Source organism: Atheta coriaria, unplaced genomic scaffold, assembly GCF_025399875.1.
Source record: "Atheta coriaria isolate IRGN ID8LTWV9N9 unplaced genomic scaffold, Caltech_Dcor_3.1 hic_scaffold_5_pilon, whole genome shotgun sequence".
Taxonomy (NCBI): Eukaryota; Metazoa; Arthropoda; class Insecta; order Coleoptera; family Staphylinidae; genus Dalotia; species Dalotia coriaria.
This window is the reverse complement of record NW_027045447.1, coordinates 5,718,025-5,742,118: the sequence shown is the minus strand read 5'-3', so window position 1 is coordinate 5,742,118 and position 24,094 is coordinate 5,718,025. Positions and strand designations below refer to the sequence as shown.

Here is a 24,094-nt window from a genome sequence, read left to right as displayed (position 1 = left end):
TTTTTGAAGTATAGTTTACTTATCAATAAAATTGACATAAATCTCTGTCATTTTAATTAAATTTATAATGATTGTAAGATGTTGCAGTATTAGTTGGTGGACGATATGGGCGAACTTGAAAACGGTGCGATGTCATTTCTTGCACTGAGTGTTATTTCACCATTGATAATTTTAAATTATAATGAAATATTTTAGTGGTGAAGATGGTTATTTGCGGTGTAATTATTGTTACATGCCTTCGAATTTTAAGTCGATAAATTTCAATTAAATAAGAAATTAAAAATGGGATTAACAACGTATTATAGAAGTATATCAGTTGCAATATTAACTTAAATTGTAATTATAGTAAGCATGCTTTTAGTTGCCAAACTTTGCGCCGCAGTCTTTATAGTTATTACTTTTGCCAAGCTCGTCAAAGCTGAAGATTCTGATACATTCTTAAAGATGATTTTGGTAAATTTACAACCTTTTATTCAATTGTTGGCCAGATAATCAAGGAAGAGGAAATTAAATATTTCTTTTTTTTAACAAAGTCTTATCGTGTTTATTTTTATATAACAAATTTATGTAACAAAATAACTATTTATAATCTATATAAAATATTACAAAAAATATTCTTAGAGATTGATGAAACGTCGTTCCATTGTTTTCTCGCACTCTGTGCAATGCCTTCATTGCCACAGGAAGAATTAGGAATATTATGTTAACGATTGCACGTCGCACCCTTGAATCAAGTGTTCTCCCGAGTTGAAATGTCTCGCAATTTGAGTTTACTCTAGACATAAAATCAAATCTTCAGCCTCCAATTTCATGCCCATCTTGATGTCCACAGATCCCACAACGCCATCAACTGGTGACTGTACAACGGTCTCCATTTTCATGGCGCTAAGAATAACGAGTGGCTGGCCCTTGGTGATGCGGTCACCCTTCTTCACACGAATGTCGATGATTTCACCTGGCATAGGTGCGCCCACCTGTTTCGGGTCGCTCTTTACTGCCTTGGGATGAATGTGCATTTCCTTACGCGCTTCATTATCCTTGATGAAGACGGAACGCAGAGTACCGTTGAGCTCGAAGAACACTTCACGCTCTCCGTTTTCTGTGAGGTCTTCAGCGACGGCTAGTGTCTTGATGCCAAGGGTCTTACCACGTTCAATGGATACTTCGAATTCCTCGCCCACTTTGGGACCTGTGAGGAACATGCGTGTGTCGAGGTGTGTTACTGGACCATATTCGGACACGAAGGAGAGGAAGTCCTTGGTGACCTTGGGGTACAACGCAGCAGACATGATATCCTTATCTGTCACGGGGAAGTCAGCCGGAACGCTAGCCTAGAGAAACAACACAAAAGGTTAGTTTAGTTGATAGTTAATAGGTTAAGTGGTTTTTGTCCTACCCTAAGTTCATCCTTAAGTTTTCCAAAGTCCAATGGCTCCATAGATGCGCCTGGACGACCCTCAATTCTTGGCATATTTCTAAGCACTTTGCTTCTGAAGGGTTCAGGGAATCCACCATAGGGCTGTCCAATCCAGCCTTGTAGGTACTCCACAACGGACTTGGGTAGAGATAATTCTTCAGCTTTGTCCAAAACGTCTTGGGGTTTAAGTTGGTTTTGTACCATAAATTGTGCCAAGTCACCAACAACCTTCGATGAAGGTGTGACTTTGATAATATCGCCAAGAAGCTGGTTGGCTTCAGCGTAGGCTTTCTTGATGTCTTCAAAGTGGTCTCCAAGACCAAGAGAGTAAGCCTGGAACTGCAGATTAGTATATTGTCCTCCGGGAATTTCATTGCTGTAGACATCAGCATTTCCGCTCTTCATTGTCGTGGTGCATTCGAATGGTGCGTAGAGAGTACGGGTCTGCTCCCAAAAGGCGGAGTAGTCTGAAACGGTAGAGAGATCGATTCCAGTGTCAAGCGCTGTGCCACGAAGTGCCGCCACAATAGCACCCATTGATGGCTGCGATGTGAGGCCGGACATAGAGTCAACGGCAACATCTACAACATCAGCACCGGCTTCAGCGCATACCAACATAGATGCGACGCCATTTCCGGATGTGTCGTGGGTGTGAATATGAATTGGCAGATCTGGGTATTTGTCACGGAGAGCAGTGATCAAAATTCTGCAAAAAACGTCTTGTTATATCTGTGAATGAGTAATTTTAGATTATTTACTTGGCAGCAGTAGGTCGGAGTAATCCAGCCATGTCTTTGATTGCAAGAACGTGCGTGCCAGCTTTGACCAATTCATCAGCGAGGTTTAGGTAGTATTTAAGGTCGTATTTCGTCTTTTTCGGATCGGAAACGTCACCAGAGTATGAAATAGCGGCTTCAACGATGCCTCCAGCTTTGCCAGCTGCTTCCATACCGATGATCAAGTTGGGGAGATAGTTCAAAGAGTCAAACACTCTGAAGATGTCCATACCACATTGCACCTTTAACACAAATAAAAATATGAATATTAAAAGCGAAATATTTCATAATAAAACTTTATAACTTACGGATAACTCGCAGAATTTGAAGATAACATTGTCCGGATAATTTGTGTAGCCAACAGCGTTAGCTCCGCGTAACAACATCTGGAATGGAATGTTCGGAATCAGTTTACGCATCTCTTCTAAGCGTTCCCATGGGCATTCATGGAGGAAACGCATAGCAACATCAAAGGTAGCACCACCCCAATTTTCCAACGAATATAAGTTGCTCATCTTGTGTGAAACATAGGGAGACACTTTAAGTAAATCGTGGGTGCGAACACGAGTTGCAAGTAGAGATTGATGGGCGTCACGGAAGGTCGTGTCCATGAGTAGTAGTTGTTTGCTATTTCTAACCGCCTTCGCGAATGCTTCGGGGCCTTTTTCTTTGTAAACCTGGCGCAGACCCTGTGGGGGCCTCACATCATCTATAGAAATATTAGAAATTAGTGTTTTGTCCGCTATGAGACAAATTCAAATATTTTTACCACCATTTTATTTAAAGATTAAACATTGTACGATTTATGATGGTAAAAATATTTGTAATTCATGCTCGAAACATGCATTGATTGATAGAAGCGTTGTTCAATGCGCAAATAAAATCAACATCAGCAAAACATGCACAGAAAAAAATAAAATAATTGTGTATATTACGTGGTGTTTCCTCGTGACTGTCTGTAAAGTACGCTGTAAAACAAAGTGGAAAAAGCATGCTTAGAAAAGTGCCACACAAAACATAAAACGGTTTAACACAACAAACGCTACAAATAACTATAATACTTTCTGTTCTAAGCTATAAACTATAGTGTTTAAGTTGATTATTTAATTCGTTTGAGTTGATGTTTGTTGTGAAAACCACAAAAATATATTAAAAACCACACGAAATTAAGAAAATACGCAGAATATTGTGTCAATGGCAGAGCTTCAAAGTTAGTTAGAACAACCAGTCGAAAATCACCTCCGAAGATCAGTGAGTTCGACAACCAAAAACCAACAGAAAATAAAGTCCAAACGCATTGGCCCACTACTGGTTGTTTCTTTAAGATTTGAATTTGTTTTTGCTACCTGCACGCTTTGTGAATTTTATGTTGCGCTCCTCGCGCGACGATGTCGTCTCCTGGTAGTCTACATTGACACATAGTGTTTAGTTATCAAATCAACAAAAACACAAGAAAATCGTACAGTTTTTTTGTTATCAGTACAAAAGTCGAAAAGTAGATTGAAAACTATTGAAATTTTGTAAACTTGTCACTTACCCTGCGACACCGCGGGGATGAATGGTGTAATTTCAGCGGGTTTAAGATTAGTTGACAATGGTGTGGTGGGTCCGTTGACTAGGACCTGTCCAATGTAGTTGAGAAGTTTCTGGGCACGATTCTGAGATGGCACAAAGTTGAACAGTTGTGGGTTTTCGTCAATGAAGTAAGTGTCAACGGAACCGTTGAGGAACTTTTGGTTTTCCAAGACGTTGAGCAAGAAAGGAATGTTGGTCTTCACACCACGCACACGGAACTCGCGAAGGCAACGATTCATCTTGGCGCAGGAGCTTTGAAGATCGCGAGAGTGGGCGATGACTTTACAGAGAAGAGAGTCGTAGTACGGAGAGATAATGGCGCCTGCAAACGCAGAAGCACCATCGAGACGGATACCCATGCCTTCACCGCTTCTGAACACTTCAATTCTTCCGGTATCTGGTTGGAAACCTTTGGCGGGGTCTTCGGTAGTCACACGACATTGAATGGCAAAACCCTATGGAAAATATTTGATAATTTATCTTAGTATTCAGGAATGAATTTCACTTACGTTAGGCGCAATATTTTCTTGTTTTAATCCCAATTCCGGCAATGTCATGCCTTCAGCAACACGAATCTGTGATTGTACTAAATCTACACCAGTGATTTCTTCAGTGACGGTATGCTCCACTTGCAATCTAGCGTTGACTTCAATAAAGTAGAAATTTCCGCTTTCATCGGCAAGGAATTCGACGGTTCCAGCATTTTCGTATCCCACATGTCTGGCGAGTTTGACTGCGCATTCAAACATGCGTTGACGGGTGACGTCGTTTAAGTGCGGGGCCGGTGCCATTTCCACGACTTTCTGATGTCTCCTCTGCACAGAGCAATCGCGTTCGTAAAGGTGCACAACATTTCCGGCTTTGTCTCCTAGCAATTGTACTTCAATGTGACGGGGGCGCTCGATGAACTTTTCAATAAACATGGAACCATCGCCGAAGGCTGCTTTGGCTTCTGATGATGCACGTTGGAAGTTCTCTTCTACTTCTTCCATTTTTCTTACGACTCTCATACCACGGCCGCCTCCACCAAATGCAGCCTAAAATATAAATTTGAGTTTTTAATTCTAGCCACAATTTTCCTCTATTATTTTTGGTTTACTTTGAAAATAACTGGTAATCCGTGTTTCTGACAGAAGTCCATAGCCTCCTTGGTGGTTGTCACAGGACCATCAGTACCCGGGACAATTGGTACACCTTTTTAACATTAATCATCAAAAATTAATTATTGTTAACAAAATTTTGTATTAAATACTACCTGCTTCAATAGCAGCAACCCTAGCAGCTACCTTGTCACCCATTTGTTGCACAACCTTCGGGGAAGGTCCAATAAACCTCATACCCGCATTGACGATAGCCTGAGCAAAGTCCGATCGCTCCGAAAGGAAGCCGTAACCCGGATGCACGGCATCCACGCCATTGTCCAAGCAAATCTTAACGATTTGATCGATATCTAAGTAAGCCTGAACTGGGGGTTGACCCACGCCGACCATGTAAGACTCGTCGGCTTTCAGTCTGTGCAGATGTGCTCTGTCCTCCTTGGAGTAAATGGCCACTGATTTGATGCCCAATTCGTTACAGGCGCGAAAAACTCGCACGGCGATTTCACCTCGGTTCGCCACGAGTACTTTACGGATGGGTTTGTACTCAACGCTATTCGCATAGGTCCTTCCAGAACTCGTTGTGAGTCGGGAGTTAAGTTGGGACAGGCCATAACGGCTGTTACGGTTAACAAAACGTAACAACATGATGACGATTTATTAAAACTAAATAAAAAGTGCTAAAATGTCTAAAAACTTGGCTCCTCGTATGTTCCTGAAAGGAAAAACCAAAATTTTGATAAGTCCCAAACCGGAAACCACTAAATTTGATTGTTATAATGATATTTTGCATTAATTTAAACATAATTATATTTTAAGTGTATAAAACTGCAATTTCTTAGTATACTTTTTTTGCAATCTAGATAAAATTTCATCACATCGTCGAGTTTACCGTCTCTATGTTTGTTTACCAACAAATACACCGTCGGGCGAACGTGGAACGAGTTCAAGGTGCACAATGCTCAACTCACTCTCACCACTCGTCAAGTACACTCGTGTATGTATTACTCATTACTTTTACGATTTTACGCTTAATTTTAGAATAGTTGCATGGTCGCATGGTGTTATTTGCCTTTTATGGCGTAATATTTACATAAATATCGTGCGTTTTATACGAGTAACGATTTCAATAATAATTCAGCAGCCATTTTGTGCCGGCCTCATGTCAAACAAGTTACTTTAATTTTTTCCGTTTAAAAATAGTCGAAATTATTTTGAGTCTTCTCTCCAAGTGTCTCACGTGGAGTGCACAGTACTTTCAGGTTTCAGTTTCAATTCCTGGTTTAAATTTAGACGTGGAGATTCATTTTGTCTCGCGAGCAAAGTCTCGTGCCAATCTCACCGCATGTATTGGCAGCGCGTAATTTGTCCGCACGTACATAATTCATTAGCTATCTGTTGTTATCTGTTTGCTGTCATCTTGATGTAGCTTAATGCGTGTACAAACATAATCCGGTGCGTTACGGGATAATAATCAGATGTTGCGCGTCCGAACGTCACTAATGGTGATAATGGCGCCAACAATGCTTTCATTACGCGCAGCGTAAGTGCCCGCTCGTAAAATTTGCATTCATTGTTAATTAAAAACAAATAAAGAGCCAATCAACTACAATCAGAACAGAATATAATCAATTCCTTGCTATTGTTAAATTGGAGCAAAATATTTAATTAAAATTATATTGAAATAGTAAAGAAAACTATAAGAATACATTTTGTGTTAGTTGATTGTTTCGTGATGACGTTTGATAGCTGTTAACAGTGTTAATGACAAGATACATCAACATGTCAAACAGTTGGTAATACTAATCGTAGTAATCAGAAGCAAATATTTGCATAAACACGTATGATTTTATGTAATTTGTTATTTCGTGCTGCCTAGCAGCAGATCCCCGCAAATTACTTACGCTTTCACGCATAATTTACACGCGGTATAAACATACACATGCTGATTGACGATAATAGCCGAAAATCACACGATAAATAATGTTAGACCCATGTAATCGACCTACATTTTTATCACGTGTTATGTCCTTGAAAATTTCATCGTTTTCAACGTTATTATATAGAGAAATCATAGAAAATATCAACAAGTTTTATATAATCATATAAGCACGTGTAAATCGGATACATGTACACGATACACGTGTGTAATTATTTATTGATCGATAACTCGCGTAAATATTGTCGTACTTTATCATAAATTCGCGTTTATAATAGTTTGCAAAATATGCTAATCACACAAGCATATTTAAAATAGTTTATTGCGCTTATTATTTAATTATTTGTTGATTATTAGTGGTGTTTATGATTTGATTGAAGTGCGGTCTATTTACAGTTGTATTTTGACTTAGAGTAGTTAATCGGGTCATCACTCCTTATCTCTGCATGGCGGTGTTTGTGTGCATGTCGCGCCGGCACGTCGAAACTCGTTTAAAACACGGAATAAATTCGTATAATGCGCGTGATAGAAAATTTACGCGCTAATGACTTTGCATTGATAAGAATAATTATTGTTGGCATAATAATGTCACAGTCTTGTCGGTGGAGACACACCTGTACTTAAAAAATATTTAAATTTATATTTTATTTAAAAGTTTAAAATTAAAGGTGTAATTAATTAGGGGAAAGGTTTGTGTTTTACTGGATTGTGTTGTCTGCTAATGAATAGTAGTTATCCAACGTGGTACATATTTTCGCTATAAATACATTGTGGATGTATTTAGCAATGCGTGCGTGTTGAGCATGAATAACTAACAAGTCGGCATTTTGGACTTTGTAACGCAATTTTGTGTTATGTGCTTGTGAGTATGTCGAGTGCGGTTGCTTCTATCGCGTTTTACGTTTTTTTGTATTTGCGATTCGCCGCTCTCGTTTCTCGTTCCGGCATGTCATTTCGCGTTATTTTGACTTACAACACACACATGCCATTTTTTCAAAATCCTCGATGATAAAGACTAAAAATAACGAGTTATTCTATAAATTGCTAGGCGAATGTAAACTAACTATCAATAACATTAACTTATACTAACTGTTTTGTAGTCTTTAAATTACTTAATTAAAGTTGCAGAACTTTATACGATTTTGTTGTCACTTGGTATATTATATTTACTAAGATTTGTTATGATACTCGTGCTGGATATACACATTATCTATAATACTTGACATGAGCGCAAAAACGCTGAAGGATGTAAACAATCACTCTAAAAATTACAAAACATTAATCACATTTCAAACTTATGAATTGGAACGAATTTAAAGCTAAAACAAAATTGAATTCACTTTAAAAATTGAATGAATTGTGATCTTGTGCAAAACAAAAACTCGTCTTGGGTTAAAGTCCTTTTAAAGCCCCGTCGGCGCAACAACATAACAATTAAGAAGTCCATAATCGTTGAGTCGCAGACGTTCTGTCATCGTTTTCGTCCGGCGAAAGTTTACACGTGAATGTTAACATTCAGACGTCATCAATGAATGCGAATACATTGTTTTGCATGCGAATGCTAAATTTATTTCAGAAAAACAAACGCGTAATCGCATATTAGTTACATAACCCAGCTACATAAATTAGAACGATTTTTTTTTTTGCGAAACTGAAATACCATAAATAAATTTTCCACATTAAAATATTGAACTTTGGAATTAAAAATATTTCTCTAGTTTTAAATTGTTATGCGATGAGTATTTATGTAATTAAAGAGGAAAACATGCGTCGCTGCATTATTTCTGGAATTGAAACTTGTTCTACCTAATATTTAACCGGTTCCTGCCATTAAGGGACGCGCAGTGGATCGCGTGCGGTTTTTTAATGTGTTGTCGTGTATAAACCAGAAAGGAATAAATTCGAGTTCGAAATACTTGTACAAGTCACAAACAATTTACTTTTCATTTAATTTTTTTTTTCATTTGCGGTAAATATTTTTGATTTCAATTAAATTTATCACGAAAGGGGAAATTTTAGTGAATATGTTAACGAGTGATAAACCCACACAAACCCGGCGTGCATATTTTGTCTCGACGATGGGTTAAAGTTCACAAGTCCATAGAGCTTCGCTCGTGCTTCGATTTCTTATATAACGCTTTGATAAAATGCATCGCACATTTAAAAAAATTCTTAAAAATCCAATAAAATAATAATTAATAATTATGTAATATATCAAAGAGCAGTTTTTGTTGATGTGTGAGTTTTTATGTTATTTTTTAAATCGAGTACATAGAAGTGGTATGAAGATGTGATGAACTGATGACCTAGATTTCTAGACCTTGGGGGTTGACGCTCGTTTTGTTCATGCGCAAGAACGCCGTTGGCCAGCACCCGGTGTAAATTTGTAATTTTAATCATAGTTTCATTTAAATTATTAAATTATAATTAATGTTTTATTTGTTTTTATTGATTTAATGAATTTTTTTAATGAAATAATTTATTTATGGGTTTATAATATTTACCTTGTTGTTTTAATTGTTGGTTCTCAAGGACACGCCGCAATGGGTTCGTCTTGTGTATTTCTCGATCGGGAGGACGACGACACCGAAAACAATTCAAAAGGCGACGTGCGAACGACGACCGTACCGAGGAGCCGACTGACGGACCGGATTGCTTGGCGGTGCGACTAGGTGAGCAGTACGACGAGCGGGTTGCGCGCGAGTGGTGCATCCGTGTGGTCGGAGAGTATGTTGTGTTGCGTATATTACATTGCGTTTTCATGCCGCTATACTCGTAGTTTTTCGTATTTGAGTTCGTTTCCTGCTTTTTGCATCGTTTCTGCTTTTTTTTTAAATATTTGCAAAAGATTGAAATGCAATGGTAGTACGAAATGGTTTACTTAACTTTACTTAGCTTATTTGCAAAAGGTTGAATTTTTAAAGTTCTGATTATTCGACAGTTCTTTTGAAGCATTGGTCTATCTTTTATCTGATAGTGACTGTTTTCATCTCTTTTGCTACCGGCGTGCAATTGTTTTTTTTTTTAATTTCTTCTATATTTTTTCTCGGAGAACTTTATTATCTTGTGAAGAAGGTATAAGTAGTTGAATTGCTACAGAATAGTATCCGTTGGGGTAATTTAATTTACGACGGCCCTATAGCAGATTTATTAATTTGTGACATTTATTTATATGCGAGTTTGATAATCGCGCTTATTATGTTCGTAAATCATGAATTAAGTATTTTTATTTGTCACCATGCGAAAGAAGTCGTTGAGTATTGTTCTATTATTACTAATAGGAATTAGAATATAATTACTATACTTTCTCATTTCGAGTTTGCGAGCATTATGGAATTAGTTTCAAGTTCTTCAAGAGTGTATTCTTTTCATAATGTTTAAAATGAGGAATTGTTTATTACGTTTATCGATGGGCCGTTGCCGCCCCCAGAAAGTATGCGCCAAATCTCGTAAAATGGCTTTCAAAATCCTGTGTTTTATTGTTATTGCTTTAATACGTTACGCTTTGTACGTTTTTAGGTGTAAATCTTCGTCTTATACAGAGTGGCTAAGAATGCAGAGTTGCGACGGCGGCGCTAGGTTGCACGCTCCGGTAGGCTAATATCTTTAGATATCGTTTAGGAACATTTCGTCACAGGGATGAAAGGCAAGCTATATATGTGCATGGAATCTACAGTTCCTAGCAGAATCGCTGAAGACAGTAAAATTGTGGCTGGAAAAATTCAATTTCTCTCGGCTTTGTTAATCTTCCATAAAACAAACGGATGTTTATTTACCAACAATTATAGGTAAATTAATAATTTTTATTTAGCGATTTTTGTGACATTCTTAATTACTAAACTAAAATGTTGTATAAATTTCGTGATTCTATGCCTTCTGTTGCTAATTATTTATGTTTTTTAGTTCTAAATCATCGGTGTAGTGTCATTGAATGACGAGGTTTGCTGTTGATCTCTGTAATTCCACGAAGCAGCAATACTCATGTTGGCGCATCTAACAGAAGATAGCGACACTATCGACTTTTTACAGCTGCAACATGTTTCTTTTAAATTAATTTGGCTTAAAATTCCGCGCAAGCCATCTATTTTATGTTTAGTTTACGAAACACTTGACAAGATTAATTTTATCGTTATTGTTGTTTTCCACGTATTTATCTATTTGAATGCTTTATAAAGTGTTATAGATTTAATTGAGCCCAGAAACTTGGCTCAACTGATAATAATAATGGGTCGATTCTGTTTTGCGATGTTACTGTTATTTTTAGTTTATTACTATTAATATTGCTGTTTTTGACACTGTATGATATAAAGAGTCAATGCAAAGAAACATTTTATATATGACAAATAATAGTTAAAATTAATGAAACATTGGAGTACAGAATCGATTCAGTAATGAACCTAAAAGCAACGAAATTTATGTTATAAACTTATTGTAAGAGGTTGCGTGCGATAGATTTATATGTCACAAGTAGGTTCTTGCAAAAGTTTCGCGGTTTTCCACTTTGTTTCTGCCTTGTCGGTCTTGATCAATCGTCGCATCGTCCAGAGGGTCGCTGGCGGTTTAAAACTTGTTGTGGGTAGATTCTGCACTACATGCCAGTGCGATAAATAACATTTAGTTTTAATATGGTTGTACTGAATCGACCCATTAATCAGGCGTTAAACTGCCAAATTGGTATTGTAAATTTACTGTATGTTATTGCGCGTCCGTTTATCGCTTTTATGTCGGTCTTCCTGAGCAATCATTGAATCGCTTATCTACGCAATCTTAAAATTCGCGTTTCGGTGCAGTAGATGTTTATCGTACAAGTCGGGACTTGTGTAATTTTCTTTATTTTCTGTTTTCTGGCGTGGCGTTATATTGTGATTTATAATTACAAGTCGAAATTTTGTTTAATCGTGCAAACATGTGGCAAAGTGTTTGTTTTCAATTTAATTGCGTTCAGGAGTAGCAGAAAACTTGCGATTTAACGGTACCGGTAACAAAATGATGTATTGAAACTACCCAAAACTTAAGTTATAAATGTACTTCGTCTGAAAAGGCTATCTTAACTTGTACATTTGATTTTGTTGAGAAAAACTGCACCAGACTTGTCTACTTAGTTCAATTGAGCAAGACAACGCAAGTTCAACAGTAACTGTGGCAAAACATACGCTTTATATTTATAGGGCCCAAAAATATGTACAGATTTGTATTATTATTGTAATATGTGGTAATCTGTGGTCTGTGATAAATGTGCACGCATCTTGTTATGCTTTGTAGAACTGTGGGTGGCGGTGTAGACTGTATACCTATTTTTTATACCTATGTAGTATTGTCGTGTACTATGTCTATCTTCTTGTTAATTCTTGAATTAACATGCCCCTTTGACATCCTGTAGAATTGTACCGTTTGAAGTGTAGACTTCTTGGACTTCTTTTCGTGCAATTTGAAAGAAAATATGTGATTATATGACAAATATATACTTTAGTTTACTATTTATGTAGTATATAATGTTTATTTATTACTAAATTGATAAATATTTGCATTAAAATTGCAAAATTTTATTAATTTATTTTGAATGAGTACATCCTTGCGACGTCTACATTTGAAGTTTTGAGTTATGTGTAAAAATTGCAATTCGTTTGGACAGGGTACAGCATGCGCATTTTCGTGTACGTGTGACACACGACGCGGCAATTTAAATGCGTGACAACTTACTGACACAAATGCAATCGCTCACTGCCTCATATGCATGCCAAACTTTTTGAAACACTTTGTATTTTCGTGTGGTACCAGAAAGTATCTTCAGATGACGCAACGATGCATATTTTTATTAAAAATATTCCTGCGAGTAAAAGCCGACATGCACAGTTGTGATGCCGGCACGCATCTCTTACTTCGTGCGACAAGTAATAATACTCTGGCGAGTATTCGTGTTTCTCATTGTAAATTCGGAATATCGCGTTACATTTGATTGAATTTAGTGCTATTTATTGTGTTTAGTCACCCGTTAAATATTCGCGTTAAATATTCGCGTGTGTAATCTTCGCAATTCATTATTTTGCGTGTTTATTACGTTACCGCATCTACCGCATCTATTGCAATTCGGCCACAAGGTCGCGTGCCATCGACGCGCCGGCTTTGCGGATCTATTGTTTTTACCTGCGTGGCTGTTGCATGAGCTGCAAAGTCTTATTGTGCACAGTCTAGTTCAGTTTAGATCGCGGGTATTGTGTCTATTGCAATTCGCGCACATGGTCGCGTGCCATCGCGCGCCGATTTTGCGCATCTCTTGATTTGTTATCGTAAACTGTCGCGCCGTTGCTTGCTGCAGCCAGTTGCGTGTCGGTCGTTGGTTGGTTCAGACGTGTTTTGATTGACTAGTATAATTTGTTCTTACTTCTGCTTTCTTAATTTGTAATATATTCGATAATCAATCGACTGTTTAATCCTAACTACTATATTAATGTTATTTATTATTTGCGCTTTTTATGCACATTATTGTGCAAAAGTGGTAGATAGCGTTTCGTGTGCATACTTATGCAAATTACAAGATTCGGTGTCGGTCGCTAAATAAAGTGGATATAAGATGGCTCCCACGTAGATTTATTCATCATTATCATTGTGTAAGTCACTTTTAACTTAACAACACATATTGTGTTTGTTCTATGTTGTATGAATATGTTATTCTTAAATCTTATGAAATGTTTCAACTTCTTTTCTTCTAATTACAGCACTTGCTGTGACTTGGTGACTTATGCTCACAACAATTGGTTAGTTTATAATTCAACTATATTTTCAACATCCAAGAAAATAAAATTAAGTGTTTGTTTTGTAATTGTCCACACGTGAATTAAATTCTCCGTGTATTTGTTTGTTGCAGGCATTCGACCTGCAACCCGCGAAAATTTGCATAGAAGGGTGATTTTTTAACCCTTTTCCTTGAAATGTTTGTATTTTTTCGGGTTTGCACGCGATCTAGGCGGCGTATTAACTTCATCGCGGCGGCTAGAGATGCGGAAATAAATTATCCGTCGGGTTGTATTCGTTTGTTGTACAAATTCGAGCTGCAACACGCGAAAATATGCCTAAAAGGGTGATTTATCAACTCTTTTTCGTGAAATGTTTGTAATTTTTCGGGTTTGCTAGGCGGCGTAGTAACTTCAGCATGTCGTCTAGAGATGCGGAATTAAATTCTCCGTCGAGTTGCATTTGATAGCAGTAGAAGTGACTCGATTCAGGGCACCGTATGAAGGTAGCTGTAGGAGTGACTCGATTCAGGGCACCGTATGAAGGTAGCGATAGAATTGACTCGTGTTCAGGGCACCGTATGAAGGTAGCGGTAGAAGTGACGCCAATAAATTCTTTTCTTATACCGAGAAATTATGAAAGTAAAAGTAGATTTCGTGTATGTCGGTTATTTCGACATTCTGAAATTTTAGTTTGGTCTTTTCAACTACGAGTTTATCAGTACGTTTGTGTATAAACAACTTTTTTTGTTCGACTGACGCGTATTGTCGCTACGTACCAGCCTTACTCGTATTTACTAATTTGGTTTGCTCCGTTTTACACACTTAGAGCCAGGAAAATATAATTATATATGACGTGCGATTTTAATTGTAAGGGCGACTAAATAAATTCAAACTGATCAATTATATTCTAATGTTTTTCTTTATTTTATCCGAATTAAGATTAAATTGTTTCGAAGCAATTTGAACTCTTAAGAAAAGGTAAACAAACATTTATATTTTATTGACGAATGTACACGTCCAATGGTTGTATGTGGTAGTATTTACGATCTCACGTCGCACTGGAATTCGACCGGTTTATTCTTATCTCTTATTGTCAGGTGATTCGCGTACGATATTCGTGTATAGTTTTGTCCTATATACGCGACCGTGTGATGGCGTCGCGTGTATCGTTTGCTTACGCTTCAGGAATAAAATTAGTTTCGCCGTATCCGACGGATGGTTCGCACGCGGTCGTCTCGATTCTCCTTTCTTTGGATTTAATTCGGTAACTCGTATTACTTTCGGTGTTCTTAGTGATTATTGCTGACTATTGTGTCTTGCTAATGATTTATCGCTTATAAGATGTTCGCGAAATGCAAATACTGTGTATTTGTTCGTAAGCGGGGTGCCGACGGATGCCGTTTACGATGGAAGTTTTACAGTACTAACCAGTAAGTAAATTAAATAATATTCTCAACCACATTGATTGATTATGTTTCTGCCGTTTGTTTTTTTGTATTGTTATATTTTTGTAGTGTTTTATAGATTGCTATATTCATAAATGTGCTTAAAATTGCATGGCATGTGTTATCAATTCTTATTTCTTATTCTTTAACAAAAATTTTAGCACGTTTAGTTATATTTTTGGACCTTATACCCCAAAGAATAGAATTATTATTTATTTTTATCTTATAGAGAATTTTCTAATCTATCATATTCTTCAATCTGTTGGTCCCTTTCGCTTTTAGTTTAAAAGATATGCACTATTCAAATGTATTGACTTAAATATGACAAGACATTGATTTTTTGTTTATTTAGTTATATGGCAATTAATCGCATTTGTATAGTTGAATCTCATTCGGTGTAGCGTAGCAGGGTGGCGGTAAAAGTGTCTCCCATTCAGGGATGATTGTATAGCTGACTCCTTTAGCTGACACATTTTTTCTTATGAATTATTTTTTCAGCTCTTAGATTTCCAATTTAACCAGCTTATCTTATAGGGAATTTTCCGTTGATTAAGAGTTTGTAATTTGTTTTTGAGTATCACTGTAACATTGAAATGGAAGTAAATATAACTTTACAGACATTTGAAGGTGTTTTTTAAAGTGTAAAATACGCTTTATACATTTCGTGTGTGTTAACTAAGCTTTGGTAGGTTGAAACAAAAACATAATATCGTACATAATACCTCAAACATAATTATTTAAATTTTACTTACTTTTTATTAAGTTAATTTGATAATTTATATAATTATTTATTTTAGTTTCACGATGTTGTACAGTTATAAATGTATCACTCCTGCACCGAAATAGAAATAAGCAATATTTTACTGTTCTACACACATAAAAGTGTGAAGTAACGTTTACAAAAATGTTTGTGTTAAGTGAGCCTTAGTTGTTGTACATAAAAAATACTTCGATAAACTACGAAAAACACCCCCAAACTTCAGCAATATTTCGCGCATATTTAGTGTTTTGGGATGGAAATTGCAATTAACTAGCTTAGCTTATAGAGAATTTGGTGTAGATTGCCAATCTACAATCCGTTCCTTTCTATCTCTTTTAGTATCAGTATTCGTTTGAGTATAAACACGTTTTCGGGTCGCATTTACATCATATTTTACACTACGCGCAGAAGTTTTATTGCATGTATAGACTCTGCATTATTTTATCTCTGTTGTTTTTGCTCTGTTTTAGGGCGAGTCACGAGCCAAATTTGAATCGTCGCTTCGTCGGCCGACTCCCGATTTAAAATAAAATAAACAAATATACCTCTTCCCGCATGTCCCCTTAAAAATGTCATTTATTATGTAGATTTTTATTATCTTCAACATAAGTCCTGAGTATTGCAACGCGTGAAATACTGGTATGTAGTATATGTAATTAAGTGTATGTTTTGTACTTATCGACACGTGCTGGTAATATGTACGTCTTTTCAGTGATTGAACGCGAGCGGGCCGCCACATAAACTTGAGCGGGGTGTATTGAGTCGTAGAATTAAATTCTCCGTCGGGCTGTATTTGTTTGATGCAGGAATTCGACCTGCAACCCGCAAAAATTTACATTAAAGCATGATTTACTCACCGTTTTTCGTGAAATATTTGTATTTTTCGAGTTTGCACGCGATCTTAGCGTCTCAATAACTTCAGCGTGGCATCGACAGATGCGGAATTAAATTCTCCGTCGGGTGGTATTTGTTTGATGCAGGAATTTGACCTGCAACCCGAGAAAATTTGCATTAAAGTGTGATTTACTCACCGTTTTCGTGAAATATTTGTATTTTTCGAGTTTGCACGCGATTTTAGCGTCTCAATAACTTCGGCGCGGCATCGAAAGATGCGGAATTAAATTCTCCGTCGGGTGGTATTTGTTTTTTGCAGGAATTCGACCTGCAACCCGAGAAAATTTGCATTAAAGTGTGATTTACTCATCGTTTTTCGTGAAATATTTGTATTTTTTCGAGTTTGCACGCGATCTTAGCGTCTCAATAACATCTACGCGGCATCCAAGGATGAGGAATTAAATTCTCCGTCGGGTGCTATTTGTTTGATGCAGGGATTAGACTAGCAAGCTGCAAAAAATTAAATTTATATTCCTGTTTTTCTCAATCTTATGACATCCCAAAGCCAATAAATTCATTTCTTATGCCGAGAAATATTGAAAGTAACAGTAGATTTCGTGTATGTCGGTTATTTCAAAATAGTGAAATTTTAGTTTGGTCTTTTCAACTACGAGTTTATCAGTATGTTTGTGTATAAGCAACTTTTTTGTTCGACTGACGCGTATTATCGCTACGTACCAGCCTTGTACCTGGCTAAGCGAAGCGCACACGGCAGTCGTGTTACCGCGTGGTCCGCGAACGTGTCTTTCTAGTCGCCGTGCCTTTTGATGTTTTAATTGGATTAATCGTCGTTTACTTTGTCGACCATCAGTAAAATATTCGCAATGATCATGTGTGCCTGTTTTGTTAAATGATTTGTGGCGTTTAGAGTCTCCTTAAATTAGAAATTAGTGTCCATTAATCTGTGCGTGTGTTTTCAGTTGATAGAATATATTCCAGGATATAAAATCCTCTCTTTAATGCATAGGTTGCTGTGTAATTAAATTTATTTGCGGAAAGTTACGTCGGTTTAACTTAAATTGATGATTCTATATGAGTGATATGAAATTTGCATGTCACTTCTTGCAAATTACAAACACATGGTATGTAGCATTTTTATTAGAATTCTTAGTTCCGTTTCCGAAAATAACATGGATGATTTAATTACTACAAACACTGTTTTAAAAAAGTATCTAAAGATTATTAAAATTGGTAATATTCATATGGTCGACAACGCTCACTTTGCCGTAGGTCGCCGGCTCGGCCATCTATTCGCTGAACACGTGAATGTTTTTATTCGATTTGCACTCCTTAGCATCATTAAATTAAGAAGTTTCTTGTTGACCGAGTAAAATCTTGTACGTTGAATAGTTTTTCGTTTTCATAGTCTCCGTACATCTTAATATTTACAATAAGAATAGTTGTTTTTATCCTCTCTAACAACTGTATTGTTTTCCGCCGGACATTCTATCAATTTATGATGATGCTTCACCCGTAGGTTACTTTATGCAGTTGATGCATCAATTAATAAATATATATTCACAATATGTTAAAATGTAAATGATTTATTTTTATACCATCTTTTTGCTCAATTTCCCGATGATTTTTTGCTAAAATCTTGGATTATATATTGAAATATTGTTGTTTATTTGTGAATTTCCCTCTTCGTGTTGAGAATATTAACTCCCTTTGTAGATTCTAAAGTTTTCTTTTTGTAACACCATGTATATTAGTTTTCCTAACACTACGACGAAAATCGCCGGTATTTGTGAGTTTTGAGTGTACTCTGTTTCAACTAGAGATTTTCTTTCGGAAACACTCTGTATTTTCATTTTTTCTTTGTGTCCGTAAAAATTTTGCTTCAATTGTTATTTTTAGGGTTATCCTCATTGCCGTTTGAATTTTCTTTTTGTGGCACCCTCTATATTAGTTTCCCGGAGTCTCGCGTGAAAAACGAATGATATTTGTAGTGTTAAAATGATTTTTCTGTTTTCTCATTAAATTTTTCATTTGTAACACCTTGTATATTTGTTTCCATTTTCAATCCCTTAGAAAATGAGCTATTTGCTAATTTCTTTATCCCGGTAGAACATTATTACGTGATACTTGCTTACATGTGCGTGGCTATACAGGTCGTAAGTCCTGTTTCAACATGACGGTATGTATTTGGTTGACTTGTAAAATCTAAACTTGTATTCTATTGTTAATAAAGAAGTAGTAAGATATATTGACTTCTTTGATGTGTGTTTTTCCCTTCTATCATTTCAGGAACAGTTCCCTCTCTCAGGGGATGATCCCCACTATAAAAATTGTTAAGGTATTCTGTATGATTCGTGTACTCCATCTTTCATTTCAGCCACAGGTCAGAACTTGTAAGAATATTTTTAAGTGTCCCCTCTCTTGAAATGACTTAAAACTTAGAAATATTTGAACAAGACCTTATAAGGATTGTCCTTATAAGGAGTTCCCTCTCTCTGGGGGTGATCCCCCACCATAAAAATTGTTGATATGCCTAAGAATCCTGGGGATGAAGCGCAGAGACAACGTAGCTGTAGGATGGGCCGGGAGCAATGGACGGATCGAAGCAGTGACTGTCTAACGACACGGGCCAAAAAATTAAAAAATCTGATCTACTTCTGTTCTCCTTCTTCTATTTCCCTCCTCTTTTCTACTCTGTTTTCTTCCTTCTGTCTTCTACATTTCTATGCTATTCCTTCTTCTACTCCTCTGTTACTACTCTCTCTGTTCTTCGTTTCTCCACTTGCTTTTACTTTCTTACTTCTCATATTGCCTTCAGTTGTATTGCAATTTCTCTTATATTTCATTTTAGTTTACATATGCAACCCAAATTACACCTGTTATTTTCATATTTGAGAAAAATGCCTTCTATAACTGGAGATCGAACCATCGATCTACGGTATAGCAGCATGTGCTGCACACCTGAGAGCCACGCGGCTTTCTTATCAAATCTCATTCGTTTCTTCTATTTATGTGTTCATATCTTATGATAAAATAAAACAACATTATACATGCACCACACTATGCTATACTATGCTGTGCTATACTCTTACAGTGCACCACGACTTAATACCAATCCTGAAAACGACTAAGAGAACACTAGGGATATATGTAAACAAGAATGTAAGATTAAATTATCTTTTATTGACTGAATCATTTATAATTGTTATTAAGCAAATGATGCCTGTAAAATTTAAAAACTTAAATAAAAGTAAAGTTTTACTTGATGTTACTTACTTCCATCTATAAAAAACTAAAGCGCATAAACACCATTCCGCAAAATGTAAGTAGAATTGATGATACGCATTTCATTACTATTCCACGCGGACATCACAAATGGAAAACTTGTTCTCACATCAATCACATAGACACCGGCAGAACATATCCGACGGACGCCACGCACGCACCGCTAAAGATTACTCAAATCACTCGTTTTGCGCTACACTGGGCTGTTACTCTACCAAATCTCTCTGATGGTCAACCGATTCTAGTATTACTGCAGAATTAAAATATTAAGAAACGCGTAAAATCGTTACCATGTTTGATTAATGAACAAAACACGTGCGCACCATAACGCAGCGCTCAACTGACTAAGCCGGACTAAGCGGCTAAAGAATTGATAACCGACCCGCAGTTGGAGGGGCATTCTTCTATCTGTACACGACAAAAATGTTGTTACAAATATATTGCAAGTTCTAAAGTAAGCAGCTGAAGTTTACAAACAACATTATTTGGAAGAAAGGATTTTAATGAACGTACTGTGGAAAAATATCACATTTGTGATACACAATGGTACGACATCACGTTCGCCCGCTAGACACCTAAAACAACCGAAAATTAGAGTGTTCAAAGCACAAAAATTGAACTTTCGTTATTTTTCGTTTCGCTAAACATAAAAGTTGTGTATAAAAGTGACGTGCGCACCGCAACTCAGTGCACCAAAAACTAAACAAAAATGTAATAAGATTTCAAACCAAATCGATGGAAGCGCCATCTGGCCGTGGCGGAACAAAAGAAAATAGATAGCTCACACGAGCGCCATCTGGGTGTGACGGAACAAAATATATTAGATAGCTCGATCGTGGCACCATCTGGTTTTGGGACCACGAACTTGAAATAAATTACTACGAAATCTGCTATACACCTAAAACAAACAAAAATTAGCACGTCGAAGCACAAAAATGACATTTTTGTAGATTTCCCTGTGCGAATCCCACCAATTATTTATGAAAATAATAAACAGATTCAATACTTACAATCTGATGAAAGAATCGTGGTCCTCGAACAATTCGTTCGAATGCTATACACCTAAAACAAACAAAAATTAGCACATCAAAGCACAAAAATGACATATTCTCAGGTTATCCATGTGCTAATCCCACAAATTATTTAAGAAAATTATAAACAAATTCAATACTTACAATCTGATGAAAGAATCGTGGTCCTAGGACAATTTGTTCGCCTGCTATACACCTAAAAGATACAAAAATTAGCACATCGAAGCACAAAAATGACATTTTCGCAGGTTTCCTTTGTGCTAATCACACAAATTCATTCAAGAAAATTATAAAGAAATTTAATACTTATAATCTGTTGCAGGAATGGTCCATCTACAATGTCAGACTCAGGTGCAAAATCCCCAAAACCATCAAAAATTAGTCCTTCGAATATAAAAAATGCAATTTTAGGGGTCAATTTGTGAGATAATCACAAAAGCTAGTCAGGAAAATGATAAAGAAATGTAATACTTACTATCTGATGTAAAAATGGTCCTTCTACGATGTCAGACTCAGGTGCAAAATCCCTAAAACCAGCAAAAATTAGGCCTTCAAACATAAAAATCCAATTTTGGGGGTCAATTTGTGAAATAATCAAAAATTTTGTAGGAAAATTATATGGAAATTTAATACGTAAAATTTGATGCAAGAATGGTCCTTCTACGATGTCAGACTCAGGTGCAAAATCCCTGCACTCCACGCAATAGGCCGTCCCTTTGGTGTCCGTTTCGTTGATGTCGCAGCGAAGCCGGAGATATCACATCGAATGTCAGGCGATTCTCGTTTGTATGTTCCACTGCAGTATGTATTAGTGGGTACTTTACGCTCCAAGTTCTAAAATTAAATAAAAATTAATCATATAGAAGTGGACAAGTTTACAAATATGATACTGTAATAAAAAGGCATGTCGTGCTAAGTTAACTGCCGCGTATAAACAAATAGAATTAACACACACAACTTACAATTTCAGCAAAAAAGTAATGAATTATGTACTATACCTATTTTCGCAGTGAAAACGCAGATGACTGGAAAATGGACAAGGTGGATACCTCAAATGTTAGCCGGGTTAGAAGACGATTCTCGGACGTATATTTAACGCAGAATGCTCAAAATGCTAAAATTAAATCACAATTAATTACAATAATGTAGCTTTGTTAGCTGTTAACTGCCAAAGGAACCACGATCCATGTTTCATAATTGGGGATCGTTCTTACCTGTGTTGGAGAAACACATGGACGAAATTTCATCTTTCCTAAAATGACGAAAGTCTGGCCGTCACGGGCTCTTAGTCTATTATATCTATACTTCGTGGGAGGTGTAATGAGATTGATAATTCTTCGCCGAATACGTAAATTTGTATGTCAATTGAATTACAGTTAATATTACAGCAAATACGCAAATTGCATTGCAATGGGGTAAATGGTTCTCGAGATATTGAGCAATTTTCACGACCAGTTTTCGAAAATGTTAAAAATGGCCAACTTTTAGGGGCGGTTTTAACGCACTTCCCGTGTGATTTCAGAAGGCTGCATGGGTTCATTTTAAAGATCCACTATCGTGCTATTTAGATTTGCGAATTGCATTGCAATGGTTTAAACGGTTCTCAAGATATTGAGCAATTTCAACGATAAGTTTTCAAATATGCTAAAAATATCCAACTTTTAAGGGCGGTTTTAGGGCACTTCCCGTGTGACATGGGGCTGTGGGGGTCCCATTTTACGAGTAAAGATCCATTATGCCAATTGCATTGCAATGGCTTATACGGTTCTCGAGATATTGAACAATTTCCACGGCAATGTTAAAAATGACCAACTTTTAAGGACGGTTATAGAGCACTTCCGGTGTGATTTCAGGGGTCTGCAGTGGTCAATTTTTTAAAATCCATTTCGCGCTATTTAAATAAGTAAATTGCAATGCAATGGCGTAAACGGTTCTCGAAATATTAAACAATTTCCACGGCAAGTTTTCGAAAATGTTAAAAATGACCAACTTTTGGGAGTGGTTTTCAAGCACTTCCCGTGTGATTTCCGGGGCGGCAGAGGTTTATTTTCAAGATTCATTAGCGGCAATAGAGCATCGTCAAAATCAACTCTCCCGGTATAAAATTAATTAAACAACATTCAAATATTGCAAACGGTTCCCGGGAAAACACTGAATTTCCACAGAGTCTTTGACAAATTCCTAAAAAACACGAAATTTTGAAGCCGATTTTAAGACAGTTTGCGCGTGATTTTGGGGACGGCAATAGGCCATCTGCCAGATCCACTCATGCGCTAGAAAATTATCAAAACAACACTCAAATATTGCAAACGGTTCCCGAGAAAACACCGGATTTTCACTGAAAGTTGCCTTGAGTGATAATAGTAGAAAGGAAACGAGAACACATGAAAGTGCTACGCGACAACACTGCGCTTGTTGAAATCAATAACAAATCGACATCCTGTATGAAACAACACAATAAATGACTTATACCCACACAGAAATAGTCAATTAACACTAAATTACTTCGGCCGGAGATGAAATATAACGCAATATATCGAATTAAAATCGAAGAAACATGGCGGGTCAAATAATATGCACCTACCTGTGATAAAACAGAAATAGTCTCCTCGCTGAGTGGCATAGATGACACAGACACCACACTGCAATGTTTTGCGAACGTATGTCACCTGCTAAATACAGTAACAAACCAACTTCAATATTGAAACAGCACAATTACGAAGTGACTTTTATCCTTACCCAAAAATATCACACGCTAAACGCCACTAAAATCCGTCGATTGGTAATTGAATAAAACGCGATTTACCGAATTAAAACCAACAAAACATGGAGAGCCGAGAGATCTGCACATGCACCTACCCACGATAAAACTGAAGTGCGTCTTGCGCGTAGATTAGGATTAGCGTCATCAGCGCGGGTAGACCCGATTTCAGCGACGGCGCAACTAACTGTAAGGTGTTAAGTAAATAGATGAGTTGTTCCAAGGTCATGCATTTGCAGAAATACGATGCATACGATGATATGCCACCGTGAATACACAAAAATATTCGTACTTTCAAGATTTATAAAGTACTCTGCGCAATCGAAAACGAAATGTCCTGGCCTACAAAATATTGTCCTGCACTATAAGTTGCCTATACAAAACACTCACGAAAGAAAAAGATTTGCATTATATCCTATATA

At 36.8% G+C, this 24,094-nt stretch overlaps 1 protein-coding gene and 4 long non-coding RNA genes across 10 annotated transcripts; 3 read left to right on the top strand and 2 right to left on the bottom strand.

The window, feature by feature from the left end:
- The first annotated feature begins 109 nt into the window (after positions 1-109).
- Positions 110-5,743, top strand: LOC135792373 (uncharacterized). Its single transcript, XR_010548287.1, has 4 exons — positions 110-124; positions 196-307; positions 362-1,351; positions 5,729-5,743. It is a non-coding gene; the product is annotated as an uncharacterized lncRNA (long non-coding RNA).
- PCB (Pyruvate carboxylase) lies at positions 515-9,456 on the bottom strand. Of its 4 annotated transcripts, XM_065303000.1 has the most exons (11): positions 9,309-9,456; positions 5,024-5,580; positions 4,868-4,962; positions 4,278-4,805; positions 3,731-4,223; positions 3,540-3,599; positions 3,129-3,161; positions 2,502-2,902; positions 2,176-2,435; positions 1,397-2,123; positions 515-1,331 (listed from the first exon to the last, which is right to left on the bottom strand). In XM_065303000.1, exons 2-11 carry the CDS (start codon positions 5,511-5,513, stop codon positions 771-773), a joined length of 3,648 nt encoding a protein of 1,215 aa, XP_065159072.1. In that variant the 5' UTR covers positions 5,514-5,580; positions 9,309-9,456; the 3' UTR covers positions 515-770. The 4 variants fall into 4 exon arrangements, with proteins under 4 accessions (XP_065159072.1, XP_065159073.1, XP_065159074.1 ...); XM_065303001.1 differs by lacking the exon at positions 3,129-3,161; XM_065303002.1 differs by lacking the exon at positions 3,540-3,599.
- Positions 9,339-12,279, top strand: LOC135792375 (uncharacterized). Its single transcript, XR_010548289.1, has 3 exons — positions 9,339-9,476; positions 10,324-10,592; positions 10,708-12,279. It is a non-coding gene; the product is annotated as an uncharacterized lncRNA (long non-coding RNA).
- Positions 12,280-13,121: 842 nt separating this feature from the next.
- Positions 13,122-16,621, top strand: LOC135792659 (uncharacterized). The gene is made up of 3 exons (XR_010548423.1): positions 13,122-13,412; positions 13,521-13,559; positions 16,214-16,621. It is a non-coding gene; the product is annotated as an uncharacterized lncRNA (long non-coding RNA).
- Positions 16,622-20,773: 4,152 nt separating this feature from the next.
- On the bottom strand, positions 20,774-23,840 carry LOC135792587 (uncharacterized). Of its 3 annotated transcripts, none has more exons than XR_010548395.1 (8): positions 23,651-23,840; positions 23,496-23,583; positions 21,910-22,025; positions 21,545-21,745; positions 21,387-21,438; positions 21,218-21,295; positions 21,056-21,107; positions 20,774-20,942 (listed from the first exon to the last, which is right to left on the bottom strand). It is a non-coding gene; the product is annotated as an uncharacterized lncRNA (long non-coding RNA). The 3 variants fall into 3 exon arrangements; XR_010548397.1 differs by having other exon boundaries at positions 23,496-23,580; XR_010548396.1 differs by lacking the exon at positions 21,218-21,295.
- Between the last annotated feature and the right edge of the window lie 254 nt (positions 23,841-24,094).

Coding starts and splice junctions, on each gene's coding strand:
- PCB (XM_065303000.1), bottom strand. CDS start 5,513: ATGTTGTTACGTTTTGTTAACCGTAACAGCCGTTATGGCCTGTCCCAA. Junction 3,600..3,730: donor CATCCCCGCGGTGTCGCAGG/GTAAGTGACAAG, acceptor GTGTCAATGTAG/ACTACCAGGAGACGACATCG. Junction 1,332..1,396: donor AACTTAAGGATGAACTTAGG/GTAGGACAAAAA, acceptor TTGTTTCTCTAG/GCTAGCGTTCCGGCTGACTT.